The 24,252-nt window shown below is 42.9% G+C and overlaps 1 protein-coding gene across 1 annotated transcript in view; it reads left to right on the top strand.

The window, feature by feature from the left end:
• klhl43 (kelch-like family member 43) overlaps positions 1-23,924 on the top strand; it is a 29,731-nt gene extending 5,807 nt beyond the window's left edge. The window contains exons 2-9 of the mRNA XM_083982496.1: positions 4,896-5,066; positions 6,439-6,653; positions 10,325-10,473; positions 15,226-15,572; positions 17,950-18,249; positions 20,293-20,468; positions 21,743-22,115; positions 23,448-23,924. Coding sequence (XP_083838622.1) covers positions 4,926-5,066; positions 6,439-6,653; positions 10,325-10,473; positions 15,226-15,572; positions 17,950-18,249; positions 20,293-20,468; positions 21,743-22,115; positions 23,448-23,909 — 2,163 coding nt within the window. The 5' untranslated portion in view covers positions 4,896-4,925 and the 3' untranslated portion in view covers positions 23,910-23,924. The remainder of the gene's footprint in view (positions 1-4,895; positions 5,067-6,438; positions 6,654-10,324; positions 10,474-15,225; positions 15,573-17,949; positions 18,250-20,292; positions 20,469-21,742; positions 22,116-23,447) is intronic.
• Positions 23,925-24,252: the final 328 nt, after the last annotated feature.

The following is a 24,252-nucleotide window of genomic DNA, read 5'->3' as shown; positions in this document are numbered from 1 at the left end:
CCTCTGAGCGGTTTTATTTCATTTTTTGTTTGGTTTTGTTTATATTTTTCCGTATCAGTCAGAGTCTCTGGAGGTTGTTGCATTTGTGCACATCAACAACAACAACACAACAGTGTGTGTTTATCTTCCAGCCTGTTGTTTATGGAACATTTTGGCTCCGACTCTGAATTTATCACCTTGCAGGTCACACACACACACACACACACACACACACACACACACACACACACACACACACACACACACACACACACACACACACACACACACAGCTGTGCGCGGTGCGTTCAGGGAGCAGCGGTGTTGTGGGAGATCGTGACCTCTGCGATGAGACAAGGTCACGTGCCGTCCTGCTGTTTCAACTCTTTTAAAGGTGCATTGCAACATCGGCTGCAGCCCAGAGCGTCTGTCACCATGAGCTCCTCCTCCTCCTCCTCCTCCTCCTCCTCCTCTTCCTCCTCCTCTTCCTCCTCCTCCTCCCAGTGCCGTTGTATAGGGGAGAAAGGTGATGATAACTCTAGGGGCCCAGCGCCCAGTGGGGCCCATAAAAAACCCCAGTAGTCTCATTTCTAGTCAAAACTAATCTCTTTCCACTTAAAATAAGACTCATAACCTAAAAAGTAACTTGTTTTTAGATCATTTTCACTTGTTTCAAACAAATTTTCACTTGAAATAAATAGAAAAATCTGCCAGTGAAAGCAGGTTTTTTGTGTTTGTGATAAGGAAGAAAAACTTGATCCACTATCAGATTTTTTCTACTTGGTTTTCTAAGTGAAAATCTGCTTTAAAGGAGTAAAAAGTGTCTAAAAACAAGCTACTTTAAATATGATGTGTCTTATTTTAAGTAGTAGCTCCTCCTCCTCCTCCTCCTCCTCCTCCTCCTCCTCCTCCTCCTCCTCCTCCTCCTCCTCTTCCTCCTCCTCCTCCTCCTCTTCATATGACACCAACTGCAGCTGCTGCTCCGTCCCGACTCCTGTCCATGTGTGGAGAGCTATTTAAAAACAGACGAGTGCAGACAGAGAGGAGGAGGAGGAGGAGGAGGAGGAGGAGGAGGCAGGGCCGTTGCTAGGAATTCTGGGCCCCCTTAAAGAATACTAAAGTGGGCCCCTCCCCCTAACTTTTCCTCTTTTTTTCTTAGACTACGTATGTATTATGGTTTATTATTGAGCCTTCTTTATTTTGATGCTAATGCAGCATTACACTGCAAAAACTCAAATATCTTAGCAAGAATATTTGTCTTATTTCTAGTCAAAATGTCATTTCTAGTCAAAACAAATCTCATTCTACTTAAAATAAGACTCATCATATTAAAAGCAGCTTGTTTTTAGACACTTTTTACTCCTTTCAAGTAGATTTTCACTTGGAATAAGTAGAAAAATCTGATAATGGAAAAGGTGTTTCTTCCTTATTACAAGCACAAAAAACTTACTTTCACTGGCAGATTTTTCTATTTATTTCAAGTGAAAATTTGTTTGAAACAAGTGAAAATGATCTAAAAACAAGTTAATTTTTTAGGTGATGAGTCTTATTTTAAGTGGAAAGAGATTAGTTTTGACTAGAAATGAGACATTTGGACAAGAAATAAGACAAATATTCTTGGAAAGATGTTGAGAGGAGGAGGAAGAGGAGGAAGAGGAGGGGCTGTGAGAGAGTTTACAACCGAAGCTCCTGAGGCCAAACTGGTGTTGTGGTTAGAGCAGCTAGAGGTTCAGGTTCAACAGGAGCAGTGAGATTATTAAAGATTTACTAAGAGGAGAGGTAAATGTAGGTTAAACAGATTTAAAATAATTTATACCGACACTAATTAACCTTTTAAATAGTGTTGGTCCTTAAATATCATCAGTGTTCCTCATTTTTTGTTGCAGAATGTGTGTTTGAGTGCGTTTTTGTCATGTTTTTAGTAGATTTCTAGTTTCAGACAGAGATCTGCAGCAGCTGAATCCAAAACAAAATCTCTACAAGGACAAAAAAGTATCTTATATCTTTTATTTTATTTTATTTCTTTTTTAAAAAAACTTTATTGCCATTTACAAATAAAATATCTTCTGATTCAGATTCTGCAGAAACACACCGAGGAACAGATTCAGTGTTTTAAAGTGGGATTCATCATCATCATCTCTTCTAAATCTAGTTATAGGTTAAACACATTTATAAATGATATATTTTTATACTGCTGTAAGACTGAAGTTAAATTTATATAAACTATGATTCATCATCAGGAGGCTGAATTCAAACTTTATTTGATATAATCTCATTTCTATGGAGTGTTTTTACATGAGCAGTTTGTCTGTAGTTTATTTTTATGTGAATTAAATGAATCAAATCCATAAAAACAACAAACATGAAGTTCGTCACACGTGTTTAACTTTAACTCGGCTCTCACACATGATCCCTCCTCCGTCCTCGCTGCAGTTTGTCGACCTCGGCTCATCGTGAGCGTGATTGAGATTCTCCAGTTGTGTGTGTGTGTGTGTGTGTGTGTGTGTGTGTGTGTGTGTGTGTGTGTGTGTGTGTGTGTGCAGCAGTGCATTCTGAGAACTCACTATTAAAACTGCAAAATCCCTCCTGGGGCTGAGCTGAGTTTCAGGGAGAGGCCACTCGCACCTGTCACTCACACTCTGTCTCCAGGCAACAGAGAGAGAGAGAGAGAGAGTTATTGTGCATTGGTCAGAGATTAATTAATGTGTCTCAGTCTTAAACTACCTGTATATAATGATTAATCTGTATCTGTTCACTACAACCAAGGTTTTATAGTTCAACATTTAGTCAAATTGTCCCATCACCATAATCCCTATAGTCATAGCAGTAGGTTCGTTACCTTTAATTGTCAGTGCAAGTTGTTTTTAGAACGGCGGAGCAGAGCTGTGAGCTGCTCAGAGCAGGCCCGGCTCTAGCCATTTTGGTGCCCTAGGCGAGATTACTCCCAGGCGCCCCCCCCCCCCCCCCAACAATGATCAATAATGATTATAATGATAACGTAGCAGTGTATCTGTATGTCCCCTCTGACCCCGAGATACACAACTTGCACAACAATCAGTAAAATGTCATTAAGTAAATCCTGGGTGAAGACATGAAAAAAATGAGTCTACAGTCATGAGAATAACCTGTTGTGATGCTTGAAATGGGTATACGAAAGTCTTAGCTTCACAAAAGCAGTGGAATATACTGTATGAATAAAAGCTAATAGATACGTGTGGAAAACACGTTAAAATGAAATTTTGTGAAATTGCTTTTTGAGCATAAATGTTATCTGTCATGCTATTTTCACCAAATGTCTCAAATGTAAAATAAAAGAAGGTAAATATTGACTTAACATTACATTTCAAACTTCATGACATGTGTGTAGCCCTAAATGAGAAATTAGCTCTTTTTTCTCCAAACAAAATATCAACTAAACAGACAAAAATCACAACATTTACAATATTTAACCTATATAATGTACCCTACATATGTCACTGTGGTGCTGTTTAAGAGGTAAAAAAAAAAAATGGTTTGAGAGCTCAGCAGGTCTGGAGCTGGAGCTGTGGCCCTGCTGTCTAAGCAGGCTGAAGTCTCAACTCTCTTCTTTTTTCAATATCTTCCTCATCAAATGAGTCAGAACTTTCAGCCTCTGAAGCACCGTCATCCTCCTCACTGCTTCTCTCTCTCCTAACGATTCTGCGGGTTCGAAGCGTTTCACAGCTGTTCTTTTGATTGACAGGTCGTCAAGGGCGGCGTAAAATGACCGAAATATAAACAAAAACATATCGAGACGGTCGCGCAAACGAGCTGGCATTTGTGCCGACTTTGAGGATTAATGCAACCAAGTATCCACACATCTAATTAAAAATGTGGCGTTTCTAACAAGAAAACGGCTTGAAAGCATTCCCACTGCAGACAGGTACCTCTGCTGTGTGTGTGACTGCAGGGAGAGTGGAGGGCAGTACCAATCGTGGGGGAGAGAGAGGGGGGGCGACTTAGTAAGTAATGTTGTGACATATTATATTATTACTTTTTAATAGGTATTGCTTTGCATTTAAATTAACGTGGGGTTATTTTTTGTATTAAGAAATAATAGTACTAAAAATAGTGAAAGTTACACTTTTTTTTCTTTCCCATTTGTGGCGCTGGCGCCCCCTGGATGGACGGCGCCCTTAGCATTTGCCTATACGGCCTATGCCACGGGCCGGCCCTGGCTCAGAGCTACGCTACGGAGGCTCATTATGGGATTTCTTGGTTTCCCTCATCAAACTCATCAAATACACAATCCAACAACTCCACAACGCTCTGGTGGACAAGTTGTGAGCTGCACATTCACCACGCTATGAGATAATAACACAACGTTACCACACAGAGTTGTTTTAGAGGGAAATACAGAGACTGTTGATGAAAAACTGTCCCTGAAGGCAACGTGCATCAGTGGTTTTACATGAATTTCCCTCTAAAACAACTCTGTGTGGTAACGTTGTGTTATTATCTCATAGCGTGGTGAATGTGCAGGTCACAACTTGTCCACCAGAGCGTTGTGGAGTTGTTGGATTGTGTATTTGATGAGTTTGATGAGGGAAACCAAGAAATCCCATAATGAGCCTCCGTAGCGTAGCTCTGAGCAGCTCACGGCTCTGCTCCGCCGTTCTAAAAACAGCTTGCACCGACAATTAAAGGTAACGAACCTACTGCTATGACTATAGGGATTATGGTGATGGGCCAATTTGACTAAATGTTGAACTATCCCTAGAACGATGAACATGAAGTCACACAGGGGTTGAACTGAACCTTTAGTTGTTCAGACGCCTCCAACAAAGTCTGATGTTGTGTTTTATTAATTGTGTGTGTGTGTGTGTGTGTGTGTGTGTGTGTGTGTGTGTGTGTGTGTGTGTGTGTGTGTGTGTGTGTGTGTGTGTGTGTGTCTATAGGACGTAGATCGTTGCCTCTGTCTGACCATCATGGCCCCCAAGAAGAAGGCCTCGCGCCAGAAGAAGGCCGCCGCCGTGGAGGCCGTGGCCCCCGTCGCCACGGAGACCAGCCCGGCCCAGATGAAGCCGGTTGCCATGGAGACCAGCCCCCCGGCCCAGACGACGATGAAGGTGCAGAGCCTGGGCGCATGGCGTCTGTCCGACTACCCATTTCTCCGACCATACATGTCTTTATTTTTGCGTCCATTAGTCCGACCTCCCACTTCTCCGACTTAAGTAGCCCTAACCCTTAAAGCAGAAGTGAGTGATCCGGTCGTTTTCGCTAATGCTGCGTTCCAGGCAGGCTTTTGAAATCGTAAATTACAGCTTCAAGTCACAACTTACGACTTTGTAGCGTTCCAGGCAACCCACTCGTGTTTCTCCGACCTGTTTTACCGGTGAAAGTCACTATAACGGCCACTCGTAACTTCTGACCCGTGAACTCGTACCAGATCGAACTGGTACGACTTCACAGGTCGGAAAAATACGAGTTTCCTTGAACGCACCATAACAGTCCTCGTCGCTACGTCACCACATTCACGGCGTTCCTCGGCTGCACACACAGCCCTGCATGCCGTTCTCTCTCCTCATTGGATAAAAACTGTAGGATACGATAAATGTTTTCTCTTCGGCTCAGAGCAGAGCAGAGTGACTGACAGACCCGTGTTTCAGTCCAAACACTCTATAGAAGTGATTGCTGTCGGAAGATATAACTATTTAAGACTTATATTAACACAAATATATCACTCACTTCTGCTTTAAGTAGCCCTAACCCTTAACCTTACCCTAAACCTAACCTTAAAGGAGCATTATCGCAAATACAGCAGTAATAGCATAAAATAAGCTGAAATATGCAAAAGATGGGTCGGGGGGAGCCATAACTAAATTTACAAAAAAAATCGCCAGCAGTATAGTGTCCGTGGGGCAAATGCAGAATTTGTCTTTGTTATGATCCAAGCCGGCCCGGCGCTTGCTGCGTTCAATTGCACTCGGAACTCGCAAATCCGACCTCTGAACCGGACAAATATGCAACAGTAAATAGTAATGTAGCAGTGTTAGGCTGCTCACAGTCACTGAATCGCTGGTAGAACACTTTGTCTCCACGTCCCGTGTCTTTCTTCAGCTGTCCTCTCAGCGTTATTAAGGAGGAGGAAGTTGCAGTTGCTGTTGTTGTCGTTGTTGTGGTTGTGCGCGACGTAGAGCTGCCGCTTCCACTAGCGAGTTTTCTTTTTCCCGCGATTGCACGTTCATTCAGCCTGGTGAGGGAGGAGGAGGGGGGAGGAGGAGGAGGAGGGGGGGCGGGGGGGGGGGACTAAACGAGGCTGCTCTCTCTCTCTGACAGCTGCCCACTTGTTTATATCTGATAAGCTCCGCCTGGCTCCATCTAGTGGCCGAATTAAGGATTTGGATTTGCGATAATGCTCCTTTAACACTGTAGAATGGGTAGTCGGAGAAATGAGCCGTCGGACTTTTGGGCAGTGGGACTGACGTATGCTCCCCGCAGAGCCTGGGCGACGGCGTGGTGGTGGTGGAGACCGGCGTGAAGAAGATCGAGCAGATGGCGGCGCTGGACCTGGCTCAGCTCAGCAGCCTGAACCTGCCGCTGCCGCCGGCCGCGCTGCAGCCCGGGGAGCGCGGCCTCGGCCTCGGCAGCGAGCTCACGCGGCCGCTGCACGGCAACGCTCTGCTGGACGAGCTCAGCAAGATGAGACAGGAGAAGTAGGTCACACTGCACAGCACAGCACAGGACAGCACAACACAGCACAGCCAGACCATAATAGCCTATAAAGTACAGGAGGAAACCAAACTAAACTGTCTTTACAACATGAAGCTGCAAGGGTAACACTTTACTTGAATAGGTGTTCATAAGATTGACATAACAGTTGTCATAACCATCAATGAATACTTATGACGTATGTTGTTAAAGGGATAGTTCACCCAAAATTCAAATTTCACTCATTATCTCCTCCCCCTCATGTGGACTAAGGGCTGGGAGAAGTTTCAGAGTCCTCCGTGGCTTCTCTGAGTTACAGGGGGGCTCCATGCAGCAGTATTTGTCCATATAACGGTTGTCAATGGATACCAACTTTTCTTCGTCCAAAAAGACACACCAAAAAACATCCCAATACCTCCATGCTGCTCGTCTGTAATGTCCCTCTTGTATTGAAGCCCCGACATGAGAAATTTTTCTCGGCCTGTGACACAGGAAGAGCAGTGAACTGAGACACTGGGAGCTTCCGCTACAAACAAGCTTAAAATATAGACTTATTTAATTTTTTTGGGAACAATTTCTCATGTCGGGGCTTCAATACAAGAGGGACATTACAGACGAGCAGCATGGAGGTATTTGGATGTTTTTTGGTGTGTCTTTTTGTTACGAAGACAGTTTGTATCCATTGACAACCATTATATGGACAAATACTGCTGCGTGGACCCCGCCCCCCCCGTAACTCAGAGAAGCCACGGAGGACTCTGAAACTTCTCCCAGCCCTTAGTCCACATGAGGGGGAGGAGATAATGAGTGAAATTTGAATTTTGGGTGAACTATCAACTATCCCTTTAAGTGTCATTCAGTAAGTTATGTCACTTTTGATGCAAAGTTGACATTGTTTGAGATGTTTTTGCTCTGACAACTTGACATAAAGACAATTTAAACTGTCATAGCAGACCTAATGGACAAACTTTAACAATTATGTCAAGTTGTCAGAACAAAAACATCTCAAATAATGTCAACTTTGCATCAAAAGTGACATAACTTACAGAATGACACTAACCGCTACAAGTCTGTTTATGTCCTACAATATGATGCAGTTATTGTAAATATAACACAACTGCAACACATTTAACACAAGTAACAATATGGTGCAGTTATGATACATTAGTATTTATACAATACAACTATACAACTTACATTATTAATACAGTTTCAACATTGTGTGAGTAAGAGGCTGAATGTATTGTGAACATGTAGCCTACTCGTATACACAGACATCTATTATTATGAACAAGTTATAGTTTATAATTTTTTATTAAATGTTATTATCAGCCGCTTATAAATTAGCTGAATGACAAGTAGATTTATCCTAATTGATAAATATATAATCATATAGATAAAATGATATAAAAATATGATATCTACTGTCTTGTCTGATTCATGTAAATACATCAGAATGATAAGATTTTAAGATTATTGTGCATCATAATCATAAAAATTATACTTGCATTGTATTATATTGTTTTAAATAAAGTTATAAAATATTGCACTGAGATAAAACAGATGATTCTTTTATCATCTGGTGCTTCATTACATCAAATTACTTTATTCTGTTTCATATCAAATCAGATTGAATCCTGTTGAACAGGATCATATTGATTCAAGACAATGTAGAGTATCAGTAAGTCACATGCCTTAAAGGGATACTTCACCCAAAATCGATAATTCATCAATCCTCTCCTCACCGTCATGCCAACGAAGGGTCTGGAGAACTTTCAGAGTCATCAAAACTCTTTAGGAGTTGCAGGGGGGGTCCGACCGGCTGGTGACGGGTTTTCATATAATGGCGGTGGATAGAGTTCACTTCTGATTGGTCCAAAACACACACTATGAAACATCCAGATACCTCCATACTGCTCGTCCTACTGACCCAAATGTCCTGAAGCCAAGACATGAACAAGCTGTTGGGAAAAAAATAATTTGAGCTCTGTTTTTATCCTTGTTGTCTACTTGCCAACAATGAGTACCCGGAAATGTTGAGTACCCCAAAGTTTTATGTTAGAAATAGATAGTATGGGTCCCCAGTATTCAGAAACTCCCGGATGCTAACTTATATATATTGGGCAATTAGCATAATTGACATAATTAGCATACATTAGCATAGTTGCCTATATGGGCAATATTTCAACAAAATTGACTTGGCTGATCTGGGCAATATTGGAGTGGTTTTAGGGGTTATTGATGATGCTGAATCCATTTCTGACATTTTCAAAATTCAAAATGGCTGTCTAAACCGGAAGGGACCAGATTTTAACTGCCAGTGGGCCGATTTTGATGGATTTTAAGCCAAATCTTAAGTTTTAGAGGATGCTGGTTGGACATATAACTCATGTATTTGAAGTAATATATAGTATGGGTCCCCAGCATTCAGAAACTGCCGGATGCTAACTTGTATATAGTGAACAATTAGCATAATTGACATAATTAGCATACATTAGCATAATTGCTAAGGGCAATATTTCAACAACTGCTTGGCTGATCTGGGCAATATTGGAGTGGTTTTAGGGGTTATTGATGATGCTGAATCCATTTCTGACATTTTCAAAATTCAAAATGGCTGTCTAAACCGGAAGTGACCAGATTTTGGTCCATCAAAATCGGCCCACTGGCGGTTAAAATCCGGGTTCACTATGGGGCCCTATGGGCTGGCAAGTAGACTATTGTTGTAGCAGCAGCTCCCAGTGGCTCTGTTGATGTTTGTGCGCATACGCAAGATTTGCTGTGAGATGTTCGTTAGTTGTTGTTGTAAACCGTTGGATGTTTGATGTAAACATGGAAGAACATCTCGCAGAAAATCTCCAAAAGCGTTTTGATGACTCAGAAAACTTCTCCAAACCCTTCGAAAATTGGTGAATTATCGATTTTGGGTGAAGTTTCCCTTCAATTTCACAACTTGCCTGACTGGGATTCAGATCTCTCTAGACCGCTTTATTTACATCCTCCATCCGGATGAGCTCTTCTCCACCTTCACATCATGTATTGATTATTACTATTTTATCTTATTTATTATCACCCTAACCCTAACCCTATCACAGTAACGACACATGCACACAACAGAAAACTCAAAATCTTTCCAAGAATATTTGTCTTATTTCTTGTCAAAATGTCTCATTTCTAGTCAAAACTAAACTCTTTCCACTTTAAATAAGACTCATCACCTAAAAATGAACTTGTTTTTACATCATTTTCACTTGTTTCAAACTAATTTTCACTTGAAATAAGTAGAAAAGTTTTTTGTGCTTGAAATAAGAAAGAAAAACTTGCTCCACTATCAGATTTTTCTACTTATTTCAAGTGAAAATAGACTTGAAAGAAGTAAAAAGTCTAAAAACAAGCTGCTTTTTAATGTATAACTATGTGTATATGTATAAATATACTTATTTTAGGTAGAATGAGATTTGTTTTGACTAGAAATAAGACAAATATTCTTGGTAAGAGTTTGAGTTTTTGCAGTGTGTGTGCAGAGATAAAACTCGTTGCAGTGTGAGATTGTGGATGAGTTTGCGGTCGCCAGGTGCTGATGTGTGTGTGTGTGTGTGTGTGTGTGTGTGTGTGTGTGTGTGTGTGTGTGTGTGTGTGTGTGTGTGTGTGTGTGTGTGTGTGTTCCCTGCCTCAGGTTCCTGACCGACCTGGAGTTGGCCTGTAAGACGAAGGCGTTCGACGTCCACAAACTGGTCATCTCCTCCATCAGTCAGTACTTCAGGGAGATTCTGGCCAAAGACCCGGGGATGAAGCGCCTGGAGCTGCCGTCGCTCTCCCCTCTGGGTGTGTAACCACGCTGCCTCGCTGTCCACGCCGCCTCGCTGCAGCCGCCACATTCATCCTTAACCCTTGTGTCTGATACGGACAAAAGTGTCCTTTTTCATTTTTCAACTCTTTATTGTCTTGCAGTGGTTAGAGTTATTGCCATCAAATTTGGTAAACGGTCATCATTTTTCACCAAAAAAAAAAAAAAAAAAAAAAGTTACACTCTTACCACTTGAGGACAAAAGTGTCCACGGAGAAAACGCCATAAAAATAGTATACCTTAATATTTTTTTTCCAGTTTTTTTTGCATAGATCTTCTAGTCTACTTCTCCTCTAATGATCCATACCAAATATTCAATTAATTTCAGACTTTTAACCCCTTAAATGCCAGTATATAGGGTCCTATGAAAAAAAAATGGCTAAAAACGCACACAAAAAGGGGGGTATTTTCAAAATACTGAATGCAAACTGGATATGTTGGGTGGGGATTTTACCAGGCTTGGACATGTCATTGATTAGTAACACACTTGATTTGAATGGATTTTTAGTTTTTTTGCAATCCCACTTCCTAATTTTTTGTTACACTGGCACCAACTGAGGACAAAAGTGTCCACGGAGAAAATGCCATAAAAATAGTACATGTCAAAAAAAAACTGGAAAAAAAAATTAACATCTACTATTTTTATGGCGTTTTCTCCGTGGACACTTTTGTCCTCAGTTGGTGCCGGTGTAACAAAACGTATCCCAGGGACAAGGGTTAAACTGCTACTCAATGCAGCTAAACAAAGCTCATGGCTTTAGACACTGATTTTAACAGTCTGCACCTATCAACACTAACTGGTTGTTTTATTGAGAGAGTCACAGAGTATAAACACCTTGGTATTTGGCTCGATGAGTCATTCACTTTTAAACATCATATTAAAAACTTTGTCACAAAAACTCAGATTTTTATACAGAAACAACAGGTCCAGTTTTCCCTTGGACTGTAGAAAAAGTATAGTTGAAGCAATCTGTAGGAGCCATAATACATAGATATGTAAAAAAGAGTTGGAAACTTAGATTGTATTTTATTATTTCTAAGTTTGTATGTTAGATCTATGTGTTCTATATCTATAGTGCAGAGTAGAGCGAGATCACGGCACCGACTGCCTCAGTTTGAATGCGAGCGGTGAGAGGGAGCACAGTTTTTCTACAGAGTGATGGATGTAAAATAGATTTTTCTTCAGTAAAGTTTTTGGTTTTAAACGGATACATCTCTTATTCATTCTTGTAAGAATCCCTGCCTTCCATCCTCTCACGTGACTTTGACAACACGAAGGAAAGCCACGACACAATCCTTGATTACGGTGACATAATCTATCGGCATGCTGCTGCTATGACTCTCAAACCTCTCGACTCAGTTTATCACTCTGCCATCAGGTTTATTACTGGAGATCTCTACAATACTCACCACTGCTCTGTGTACAAACATGTAGGCTGGACTTACCAAACCCGCTCAGCTGACTAAGTCCCTGGAGTTCACTCTGAACTAGGGGAAATCTGCTTTTAGTTTTTGCGCACCAACCACATGGAACCGTCTTCAAAACATATTCATGATTGACACTCAGGGCCCTAGTTTGCTGGCGCAGCGCAGGTGGCGCAAGGTAGCGCAGCCAGTCTAATGCAAGTTTCGACCAGCGCAGCCTAGCGCAAAGTCAGATTGGAAGATTTGTAGATCGCGCTGCGCTGAGATAGGCGTGGCCGCGCAGCAGGGGGAGGCGTCACAGATTCAGCTTGGTGCAGTGGAAGTTTCGTGGGAAAATGTCCCGCCGAGGTTGCGCTGAAAGCTCGCCACCTCCAACCAGGTCTAGTCTCAGCGCAGCGCGGAGCGCAGCAGGTGCAGTGGAAGTTTGACTGACTGACCTGCAGTGCACACACGTCACCAAGACCTCACAGGCAGATCTCCACAGTTCCAGACACATTTCAATGCAATAAATATCCACAATAACCACTATTTAATGCAACTAATGGAATCAACACGTGAATTTATATCTATATAGATTGTCCCGTCACATCTGACGTCAGATCAAAGCAGAGATCAAAGGCTGTCGGCAGCGTAATGGAAACTCCACCTGAATTAACACAGCAGGGACGAACTGGCACTGAAAAGCAGCTGTGGATGTCCCAAGCAGGACTGAGGGTGGATGACTGCATGTCGCTGCCGTGTTGAGATACCACTCTGCCCTTGTGATGATCGCTTTATTTATTTATTTATTTACTTATTAATTCATTAACGCCAGCGACCGCATCAGGCAGCCGTACAGTAATGAAAAACAAAACACAAATCTTCATCTCTCTTAGTCCACCACCACTGCCTCGGTATCAGATAGTCAGTATAGCCTACTACAGTACTCTGCATCTCTATCACAGAAAAAAAAGAGAAAAAAAGAGACGGACAGAGAGAGAGAGAGAGAGAGAGAGAGCGTCCTTTACGCGGATTTCATCCGTTACGCATGGTGTTTATGTTGTGATTACACCTCTCATCATCTTGCTTCACAGGGTTTGAATAAATGTGAGTTTCTTTATTAGTTTATTAGTTGTTGTTTCTTACATCGGGCAGGGGTTCTCAGTGTATCAGATCAAACCTGATTAAGGATATTTGTATTAGTAAACTCATTGTTGGTCACTCTGAGCTCGGACCTCCGGGGAAACAGCTGTTTCCTCCTGGGAGAGGTTCGGCCTCTGGCGTCGCTGTTTCCTCCGTCCATGTCCAAGTATAAAATGACAAACTTGCAGCGCGCATCGCCCGCCGCGCAGTTAAAGGTGAGGAGAGGAGCTCATTTGATTGGTGAAGATCTGACTCGGCTGTGTCAAACCCACTCCACGCCTTTCTCTCCTCCTCCTGTCTCCCTCCCGCCCTCTCTCCTCCCTCTTCGCCGTTTGCGCCGGGAGGAGGGACGAGGGGAGGGCTTGCGCTGGTCTAAGTCTGACTGCGCGTCCCACCAAACTTGCGAAATGGACCTGGACCACACCCCGTTGGCGTGGCGAAGCTGCGCTGATCACAGACTTCACCTGGTCGACGAAACTAGGGCCCTCAGTCTCATTCCTCCAGGACATTTTAAGAAATTGCTCTCAAACTACCACACTGTGGAGCACTAAGTAGCTATTGTCTCCAAATGTTTTAACTTTGTCTCACTCTTTGTTTGATTTAAGTATTTTTAAGTTGTTGTACCTCGACATCATTGCAAATGAGGGAAACCTCAATGATTTCCGAGGCTTAAATGAAGGTTTGAAATCCTGTCAGCTCATCTTCATTCCTTCATCCATGTTCCTGCACCAGTCAAATGTCTATTCTCCTGTGTGTGTCTGTGTGTTAGGGCTGGGACGATACGCTTTTCTCCCAATTCAATTCTTCTACGATCTTTTGGATGCCGATTCGATTTAAATTGCGATTCTACGATATTGCCGATTTCCTCGATTTTTATTCTGCATTTTTAACAGCAGTGAAACAGTTGAATGATGATGATTGTCTACAGACTATTCCAAAAAATACACATCACATGTAAGTCAGTTTTTAAGATTTATTCAGCAGCAATATATATGTTTACTCTCTTTTCAAAAGCCTGGACTGAATAAAAGAGGCAAAAATAAAAGAGTATAGAAAAAACAGGCTTCTGAAACCTTTCTGACAAAATGAGATATAGACGGAGGTAAACTGCTACTTTTAACATTTATCTGCTACTGTAGGAGCCTACAGGGCCGTTGCTAGGAATTCTGGGCCCCCTTAAAGAATACTAAAGTGGGCCCCTCCCCCTAACGTTTCCTTTTTTTTTCTTAGACTACGTATGTATTATCGTTTTTTATTTAGCCTTCTTTGTTTTGATGCTAATGCAGCATTACACTGCAAAAACTCAAGTATCTTAGCAAGAATATTTGTCTTATTTCTAGTCAAAATGTCTTTTCTAGTCAAAACAAATCTCATTCTTCTTAAAATAAGACTCATCATATTAAAAGCAGCTTGTTTTTAGACACTTTTTACTTCTTTCAAGCAGATTTTCACTTGGAATAAGTAGAAAAAATCTGATAGTGGAGCAAGTTTTTCTTCCTTATTACAAGCACAAAAAACTTACTTTCACTGGCAGATTTTTCTATTTATTGTGAATTTAAGTGAAAATGATCTAAAAACAAGTTAATTTTTAGGTGATGAGTCTTATTTTAAGTGGAAAGAGATTAGTTTTGACTAGAAATGAGACATTTGGACAAGAAATAAGACAAATATTCTTGGAAAGATGTTGAGTTTTTACAGTGTACTATGAGTATTAGTCAGGGTCTTACGCAGAATAAATCAGTCATACAAAGATTAGACAACTGGGGTTTTTTATGGGCCCCACTGGGCGCTGGGCCCCTAGAGTTATCATCACCTTTCTCCCCTATACAACGGCCCTGGGAGCCTATAAAGGAACATACTCCATTATAAAGTGAACTTAAACCCTTTAAAAAACCTGGACTCTCTGTATGTAAAAAAGGCGAACAAATGCACATTGCACAATTTTTTTTTTAATCGATTTTTAAAAATCAAAAACATATTGCAATACTTATGTGAATCGATGTTTTCTCCCACCCCTACTGTGTGTGTGTGTGTGTGTGTGTGTGTGTGTGTGTGTGTGTGTGTGTGTGTGTGTGTGTGTGTGTGTGTGTGTGTGTGTGTGTGTGTGTGTGTGTGTGTGGTGTGTGTGTGTGTGTGTGTGTGTGTGTGTGTGTGTGTGTGTGTGTGTGTGTGTGTGTGTTCAGGTCTGGCCAACGTCATCACCTTCGCCTACCTGGGCCGTGTGCACATGTCCCTCTACACCATCGGCTGCACGGTGTCGGCCGCGGCCACGCTGCAGATCCCTCAGCTGCTGAAGATGTGCATGGACTTCCTGCTGAACGAGCTCAACGTGCAGACGTGCGTGTACGTGTGGAACATCGCCGCCGCCTACGGCCTGCTGCCCGTGTGCGAGGCCGCGCGCCGCTTCGTCCTGGAGAACTTCGTGCAGTTCGCCGACACGCCGCTGTTCACCCAGCTGACCCTGGAGCAGATCTCTGCCTTCCTGCAGGACGACTCGCTGCTGCTGCCGTCAGAGGTCACCGCCTTCAAGGTCAGAGGTCAAACTACGTCTGTAAAGGTCGACATGAGACTCACTGTTGGGGTTTTTACATTTAACCCTCTATGGTACCATGTTACCACTTTTTGGCCTCTCACATCTCCACACTTCATCCCATTTAATGCTGTAATACTTTTAAAAAGAGAGGAGACCTTAGAGAACCAATAACAAAGCTTTAATTTATCACATGACTTTCAAGAAGCCACTGAAACCCTTTTTTACAGACTTTTTCAAAGGAAACAGGTTTGCCATTTTGCTCCTCTAAAACGGTCTGAAAACATACAGTAACTTCCTGGCCCCTTTTCATCTGGAAAAAAATATATTTACACTAATAGATTAGTAAAGTTTAATTTTTAATAGTTCCATGCAATTTATTTACTTATTAAATAATGGAAACTTGTTAAAATGCACCTGTTGCCCCAAAGCAACAACGTACCATTATAGAAAATTGCAGTGTTGCCTTGAGGCGACAGTGGACCGTTATGGAATCAATATTACATTATGAGACTATGGTAGTGTGTGTTTAGGTGTAAATATAATGTTCAAAAACATATAATTCATCATAATTTAGTTTTTTATCCTTAATAAATGTGATTTTGGATGCAGTAAAGTAACATCAGGCTATTATGATGATGATGAGGAAGATGAGAGTGAGAATTGGGATGAGGATGAGGATGAGGCCAGTGGAGGTGAAAGTCTACAGAGACTGGTGTTTCTAATACAGTAGATGATGAACCGTAATGGTACAATGTTGCCTACAGTCAACAAATCCCCAAAACTTCCAAAAATAAATAATTAAAAAAAAAAAGTCTTTAGATGATGTTTATTTAGTCTATTTTGAGACATAAAAACACTCCAAACATTGTCCACTGGCATCATAATGCAGCGTATCATAGAGGGTTATTTTTCTTTTTTTGCCGTATTTCATTCAAGAAAATGCAGCAGAACAGTGAACAACACAAAGGACTGGTTAACTATGGGACACATGGTGCAGTGTTAAGGTGGAAATCCTGCAGAGTTCCTCTTTAATAAGTAAGAGAAAACATACATAGATATAAAATAAGTGTACAGCATATAAAAGTAGAATAGTCTTAGAATAAATAAATAGATACATAAGCAAATATGTAAATTTACTGAATCAGTTTTACCTGAACAAACCACTGCTACAAAACTCACCTGAAGAGTTCATAGAGGTGAATCAACAGAAACCAACCAGAGAGAGAGGCCTGCTCTTCATCTTCCTCTTCCTATTTCCATCCTGGGCCTAAAAACAGACCCCAGACCAGCTGTTCAGAGCCGAGCACAGAGCCATGAATCAAACCCGGTCACCTGCAGCCGGTTTATTAATACTCAGAACTAGAAATAGACAAACAGCTGAGAAGAAGTGATGGACGTATTTATAAATGTATCTGTCACTGTTCATCAGGTCCAGTTCATCTATACTCTCACTTCTTTTACATTAGCTTTTATTTTTGTAAAACTAAACTTGTTTTCTTTTGTTTTTGTTCTGTAAATGTTTTTTAACTGATGTTTTTGAGATAAATGTTTAAAGGGATAGTTCAACATTTTGGCAAATTGGTCCATTGCCATAATCCCTATAGTCATAGTAGGTTCATTACCTTTAATTATCAGTGTAAGCTGTTTTTAGAACGGCGGAGCAGAGCCGTGAGCTGCTCAGAGCTACGCTACGGAGGCTCATTATGGGATTTCTTGGTTTCCCTCATCAAACTCATCAAAGACACAATCCAACAACTCCACAACGCTCTGGTGGACAAGTTGTGAGCTGCACATTCACCACGCTATGAGATAATAACACAACGTTACCACACAGAGTTGTTTTAGAGGTAAATTCATGTAAAACCACTGATGCACGTTGCCTTCAGGGACAGTTTTTCATCAACAGTCTCTGTATTTCCCTCTAAAACAACTCTGTCTGGTGACGTTGTGTTATTATCTCATAGCGTGGTGAATGTGCAGCTCACAACTTGTCCACCAGAGCGTTGTGGAGTTGTTGGATTGTGTATTTGATGAGTTTGATGGAGGGAAACCAAGAAATCCCATAATGAGCCTCCGTAGCGTAGCTCTGAGCAGCTCACGGCTCTGCTCCGCCGTTCTAAAAACAGCTTGCACCAACAATTAAAGGTAACGAACCTACTGCTATGACTATAGGGATTATGGTGATGGGCCAATTTGACTAAATGTTCTAAACTATCCCTTTAAGCTGATTGAGAACAGGTTATTTTCTGGTTCTGTGTGAAAGTACGGAGTCCCTGAACTGACAAAATGCAGTAAAATGTTATTTGCGAAATTAAAATTCTACCTGAACACATCATTAAACATCAGTGTGTGTTGGATATTAAACTCTCTGCAGCTGGCCATGAGGTGGCTGGACTTCGACGCGTCCCGCCAGGCGCACGCCGCCGAGCTGCTGAGCCTCGTCCGCTTCGAGACGATCCCGGCCAGCGAGCTGGTGAGCCAGGTGCAGCCGGTGGCGCGCATGATGCTGGACCCCCAGTGCCACCGCCTGCTGGTGGACGCCATGAACTACCACCTGCTGCCGTACCAGCAGAACACGCTGCAGTCGCGCCGCACGCAGCTCCGCGGCGCCACGCACACGCTCCTGACCGTCGGGGGCCGGCCCTCGCTCACCGAGAGGGCGCTCAGCAGAGAGGTCAGTGGGGTTTAGTCGTAGATGCACAAATAACACATGATAGGGACGGTGCTTATGTGGGTTTTTATGTCAATTGTGATGTCACGATTATACATTTTCTCGGTACGATTATTGTCAGAGAGATAATCACGGTGTTACGATTATCACAACACTATGAATGTGTAAAATCAAATCAAAATAGTCAAACAATATAATTACATTACTAATTATTCACACAAAATAATTTAGTTACAGTAACACTCCTGTTGTTCTCCTGGGTCAAGAAAGGAAGGACGAAAGGAAGGAAGGAAGGACAAAGGGAAAGATAGGAGGAAGGATGGAAGGGAAAAAGGAAGGATAGATAGATGGGGAGGGAACAGATTGAAAAAAAGAAGGAAGAAGTAAGGACGAAGGGAAGGAAAGAAGGAAGGAAGGAAGGAAAAAAGGATTGTGGAAAGAAGGAAGGGAGAAAGGAAGGAAAGAAGGGAGGATGGAGGAAGGGAACAGATCAATTTGACCCAAAAGGACAACAGGAGGGTTAATATTCAAGTCATTAATTGTCATGTCATTTACAGAATGTTTAAAGCAGAAGTGAGTGGTCCGGTCGTTTTCGCTAATGCTGCGTTCCAGGCAGGCTTTTGAAATCGTAAATTACAGCTTCAAGTCACAACTTACGACTTTGTAGCGTTCCAGGCAACCCACTCGTGTTTCTCCGACCTGTTTTACCGGTGAAAGTCACTATAACGGCCACTCGTAACTTCTGACCCGTGAACTCGTACCAGATCGAACTGGTACCACTTCACGGTCGGAAAAATACGAGTTTCCTTGAACGCACCATAACAGTCCTCGTCCCTACGTCACCACATTCACGGCGTTCCTTGGCTGCACACACAGCCCTGCATGCCGTTCTCTCTCCTCATTGGATAAAAACTGTAGGATACGATAAATGTTTTCTCTTCGGCTCAGAGCAGAGCAGAGGGACTGAGAGACCCGTGTTTCGGTCCAAACACTCTATGTAAGTGATTGCTGTCGGAAGATATAACTATTTAAGACTTATATTAACACAAATATATCACTCACTTCTGCTTTAAGTTTATTTTAATAGTTTTTTTTTTATTATTACAAATGGCACAATAACATTTAAATTCCTACCTATTCAATGTTACATTAGGAAAATTAACTTAATTTAAACCAGCATCTGTGCATTTACCTTTATTTTGGTGCGCATTTGTCTATATGGTTCCGACATAATCTTTTGTGGAAAGTGGCGGTATTTAGGAATTATGACGATTAATTAACTGTGGCGTTTAATACCACGGTTAATTGCGAAAACAAGTTATCGTGACATCCCTATAGTTATATAGCTGTCTTGTATAAATTACATTTATATTCAACTAATTTACTACAGGAAACACAGTTTTGAAGAAAAATCTAAATGTAATGAGGATTAATTGTTAATTTACGCATCTGACAAGTCAAATACGTTGATATATCTGAAACATTTTTATGCAGGGTTCTCTTCACACTTGACATTTCAAAATTCCCTATTCCAGCCCCTAATTTCCAGACTTCTTGGTAAAAAAAAAAATCTAATAATTTGTGACATTTGAGTAATTAGATATTCATCATGTAAATAAATTATGAAATTAATCTTTTGTTTTCATTATTCTGAATTTGTATGCCATTATGTCACCAAATAATTTCCAGGAGATTGTAGCTTGGTACAATAGCGCATATACAAAGGCTCATCTCCCTGACCTGCAGAACTAAAAGATTTAAGAGGTCATTTGTTCCTGCTGCAATCGTGTTACATAACACTTCTTAAAATGTTTTTTGTGTTCATCTTTCTTTCTTTTTTGTGTCATTGTTGTGTGAGCTACTGGACTAATTTGAATTTCCCTCCTAGGGATGAATAAAGTATTCTCTATTCTATTCTATTCTCTATATAAAATAATTAACCCAAATAACTTCAGATGAGACCAAACCCAGTTAAGTATTAAGATAAATATGTTTCCATATAAAGTTTGCATGTTCCCTGGCTGACCTTTGACCCCTGGTGTTTAGGTGCTGTGGCGCGACCCCCGTGAGGGCGGGGCCTCGTGGCGCCACCTGAGCCAGCTGCCGGCCAAGAGCTTCAACCAGTGTGTGGCCGTGATGGACGGCTTCCTGTACGTGGCCGGAGGAGAAGACCAGAACGACGCCCGCAACCAGGCCAAGCACGCCGTCAGCACGCTGAGCAGGTGAGAGCTGCACGCTGGTCAACTGTTAAAGGGACAGTTCAACATCTAGTCAGATCCTCCTCTCACCATAACCCCTATAGTCACAGCAGTAGGTTCATCACCTTTAATTATCGGTGCATGTTGTTTTGAGATGGGCGGGGCAGAGACGTGAGCTGCTCAGTGAACACAATAGAGGTGAACAGAACGGTACAGTCCCCTGTCCCTCATCAAACTCATCAAATACACAATCCAACAACTCCACAACGCTCTGGTGGACAAGTTGTGAGCTGCACATTCACCACGCTATGAGATAATAACCTTTAATATGTAACATTATGACACATGAAGCAAATACTCTGAACTACTTTCTCTTCTGAAATCCCTCCGCCCAGCAGCCGTGTCTGGAATGTAGTTCCGGCTGCATTTCCCTCTACAACAACTCTGTGTGGTAACGTTGTGTTATTATCTCATAGCGTGGTGAATGTGCAGCTCACAACTTGTCCACCAGAGCGTTGTGGAGTTGTTGGATTGTGTATTTGATGAGTTTGATGAGGGACAGACAGAGGACCTGCACCTACATTGACCATATTCACAGCGTCGCCACCTTTACTTACGTTGTCACTCGGGGTGGGAAGACTCAACGCTGTCACATAACGTTAACGTTAGCAGTTGCAGCTAATGTCGGCTAACTTAATTCAAATCAGTTTAACTCAAATGTTGTTTTACCCTGAAACATAGCCTGATGTCCCTTCGGATGTTAACAACCCATGCCTTCCTTAAATCTGTATCAACCGGGAAACGATGAAGGGGAGAGCAGTTTATCAGACTCCCGATGTTTGTAGCTTACAGCTTGCAGCAGTTATACGGTTTGTTTACCCACCCCGAGTGATGAAGTAAGGAAAGATGGCGACGCTGTGAATATGGTCAGTTGTGTTCACTGAGCTGCTCACGTCTCTGCCCCGCCGATCTCAAAACAATATGCACCAATAATTAAAGGTAATGGACCTACTATAGGGGTTACTGTGCATTCACACCAAAAGCTTCCAAAGCGTCAAAAAGCCAGAAGTCAATACATTTTCAATGAGAGCCCGGCGACACTTAGCCTCCAAAGCGTCCAAAGCAAAATGAATTGACTTCCAGCGTTTTGACGCTTTGGAAGCTTCTGGTGTGAACGCACAGTAATGGTGAGAGGAAGACTAATTATTATTATTTAGTCAACAGGCCTGGGGCTTCATGTTGATTTAGTGGAAATGTACAGAAGGTTAAAGGTCAAACCCCCCCCCCCTCTCCACCAGATACGACCCCCGCTTCAACACCTGGCTGCACCTGTGCAGCATGCGCCAGCGCCGCACCCACTTCTCCCTGGCGGCGAGCGGCGGCCGCCTGTTCGCCATCGGCGGCCGCAACGTGGAGGGTCTGCTGGCGACCACGGAGAGCTACCTGCCCTCGGCCAACAGCTGGACGCTGCGCGCCCCCATGGAGGCGCCGCGCTGCTGCCACGCCGCCGCCACGCTGCCCAGCGGCGACATCCTGGTCACCGGCGGATACATCAACTGCGCCTACTCGCGCTCCGTGGCGTGCTACAGCGTGGACACCGACAGCTGGAGCGAGCGCGCGCCCATGGAGACGCCGCGCGGCTGGCACTGCTCCGCCGCCCTGGGGGGGAAGGTATGGAGGATTTATTTACTATTTATTTACTATTTATTTGCTTATTTCGGGCATGTCAATTAAATCATCATCATCACACTTCATCTTAGTTCAATAATACAATACACATGGCCGAAAGGGAAAGCGGGAGAAGCTAAAGCTGATCTAGTCCCGCCCCCGTTACCCACAGAATAAAATCTTCATTGTAATCTTTTACAAACACTTACACACAGACATCTTCAGGGCAAAAAGCAGGACAGCAGTGGCAGTTACATTACAACACATCAACGGGACATGGTGTTCAGTCTCCAATGGCATTAGGAATAAAGGATTTTTTTTTAAATATTACGATTTTCCCTTGGCACTTTATAACGTCTACCAGAGGGAAGAAGTTCAAACTCCCTAGTGAGTGGATGAGACGGATCGTTTGCTATTTTGAAAGCTTTTTTCCTAAGCACTTCCTCGTACATACAACTTAATTGTTTCTTTCTTGACCATAAAGAATGGACGTAGCACCGTGACGTCACCCATTGGTTTGGAGGAGTCTGTTTTGTGCCATGTTGGATTCTACTTGCCATATTTGGAGCGGTGCGGCCGTTGGCCGGCCGAGAACCCGCCCACTGGCCTCGAAGCAGCGGTCTCCGGACCTGTCACTCAACGGTTCTGCGTCCTAATTGGCCAGAACTTTAAACCTAATAATAGTAAAACAGTAGAGTTAAAAAAAAATTCACCCCCCTCAGAGTGTGTGCGGAGGTAGAAACTATCGATTGAGACCAAAAAAATAAAATGTACCAGGCTGTAAATATGTTTTTTTAAGCTGTAAAATCGGCGATTTTAACATGGGGCTCAATTGGAGTTGCTCCCTTCTGACACCAGCCCCCAGAGGAAGAAGAGGGGATTGCAGTTTGTTGAACGCGGAAGTGAGCTTCACTTCTCAGACCGACAACTGCCCCCTTGGTCTTGTCCCTATGATGTTTGAGGCTAGGTTTACTATTCTCTGCAGCTGCTTCTTCCTTTAATATTTAGATTACCGTACCACATTGCCATGTTAAAAGTTAGAATGCCCTCTATCAGGTTCTTACGTATAAACTGTTTCCATAATGTGCTTACTCACTCTAAAGGAGCTGAGCTTGCGCAGTAGATGGAGACGTTGGTTACAGGTTTTAAAAATATAGTCTGTGTTTTCACTGAAATTTAGGTTACAATCAATATATGTACCTAGATATTTGAACTTGTCTACTACCTCTACGATTTGTCCCCTAATTCTAAGGGGCTGCACAGGGTCCTTCTCATGAAAGACAAGTTCCTGTGTTTTTGTTACATTGATCTCTAAGGAACTTTCTCTTCCTGCAGGTGTACGTGGTGGGGGGCAGCCAGCTGAGTGCGGGCGGTGAGCGTGTGGACGTGCTCTCCGTGGAGGTGTTCTCCCCTGACGCGGCCTCGTGGTCCCGCGCGGCGCCGCTGCCGCTGGGCGTGAGCACGGCGGGTCTGTCGGCGCTGAACGAGCAGCTGTTCCTGCTGGGCGGCTGGAACGAGGCGGAGAAGCGCTACAAGGCGGCGGTGCAGCGCTACGACCCGGCCAAAGACCGCTGGGCCGCCGCCGGCACCGAGGAGCTGCCCGAGCCCACGGTGGGCGTGTCCTGCTGCGTGCTGCCGCTGCCGCCGCGCCACGCGCCGCGCCGCACGCTGCACCGCAACACGCCGAGCCACAGCCAGGCCGACGAGCAGCAGCAGCAGCAGCAGAGGAACCGCAGCAGAGAGAGCAGCACAGCACCGACCACGACGCAGCAGCAGAGCATCAGCATCCCCGTGTAGAGAGGAGAGGAGAGGACCGACGTTTAACCTCAGGAGAACATCTGGATCAGAGCTGCAGCTAGAGATGTCACCATTAGAGATTTTCACTGTATGTAGCCTACGATTATTGTCAGAGAAATAATCACGGTATTAACGATTATCACGATTATTACGCATTAATTAGGCTGCTGTAATTTCACAACATATGAATGTGTAAAATCAAATACAGTCAAAATATAATTAGCCTACATTACTAATTATTTACAGTAGCCTAAATATTTTAACTATCTACTATTAGGCTAATATAATCCTCCTGGGGAAGTGTTTTAAATATTCAAATCATTAGGCCTATTAGTCATCTATA

This window comes from Trachurus trachurus (genome assembly GCF_905171665.1).
Source record: "Trachurus trachurus genome assembly, chromosome: 11".
Taxonomy (NCBI): domain Eukaryota; kingdom Metazoa; phylum Chordata; class Actinopteri; order Carangiformes; family Carangidae; genus Trachurus; species Trachurus trachurus.
Note: the sequence above shows the minus strand (reverse complement) of the source record. Positions and strands in the feature narration are given on the sequence as shown.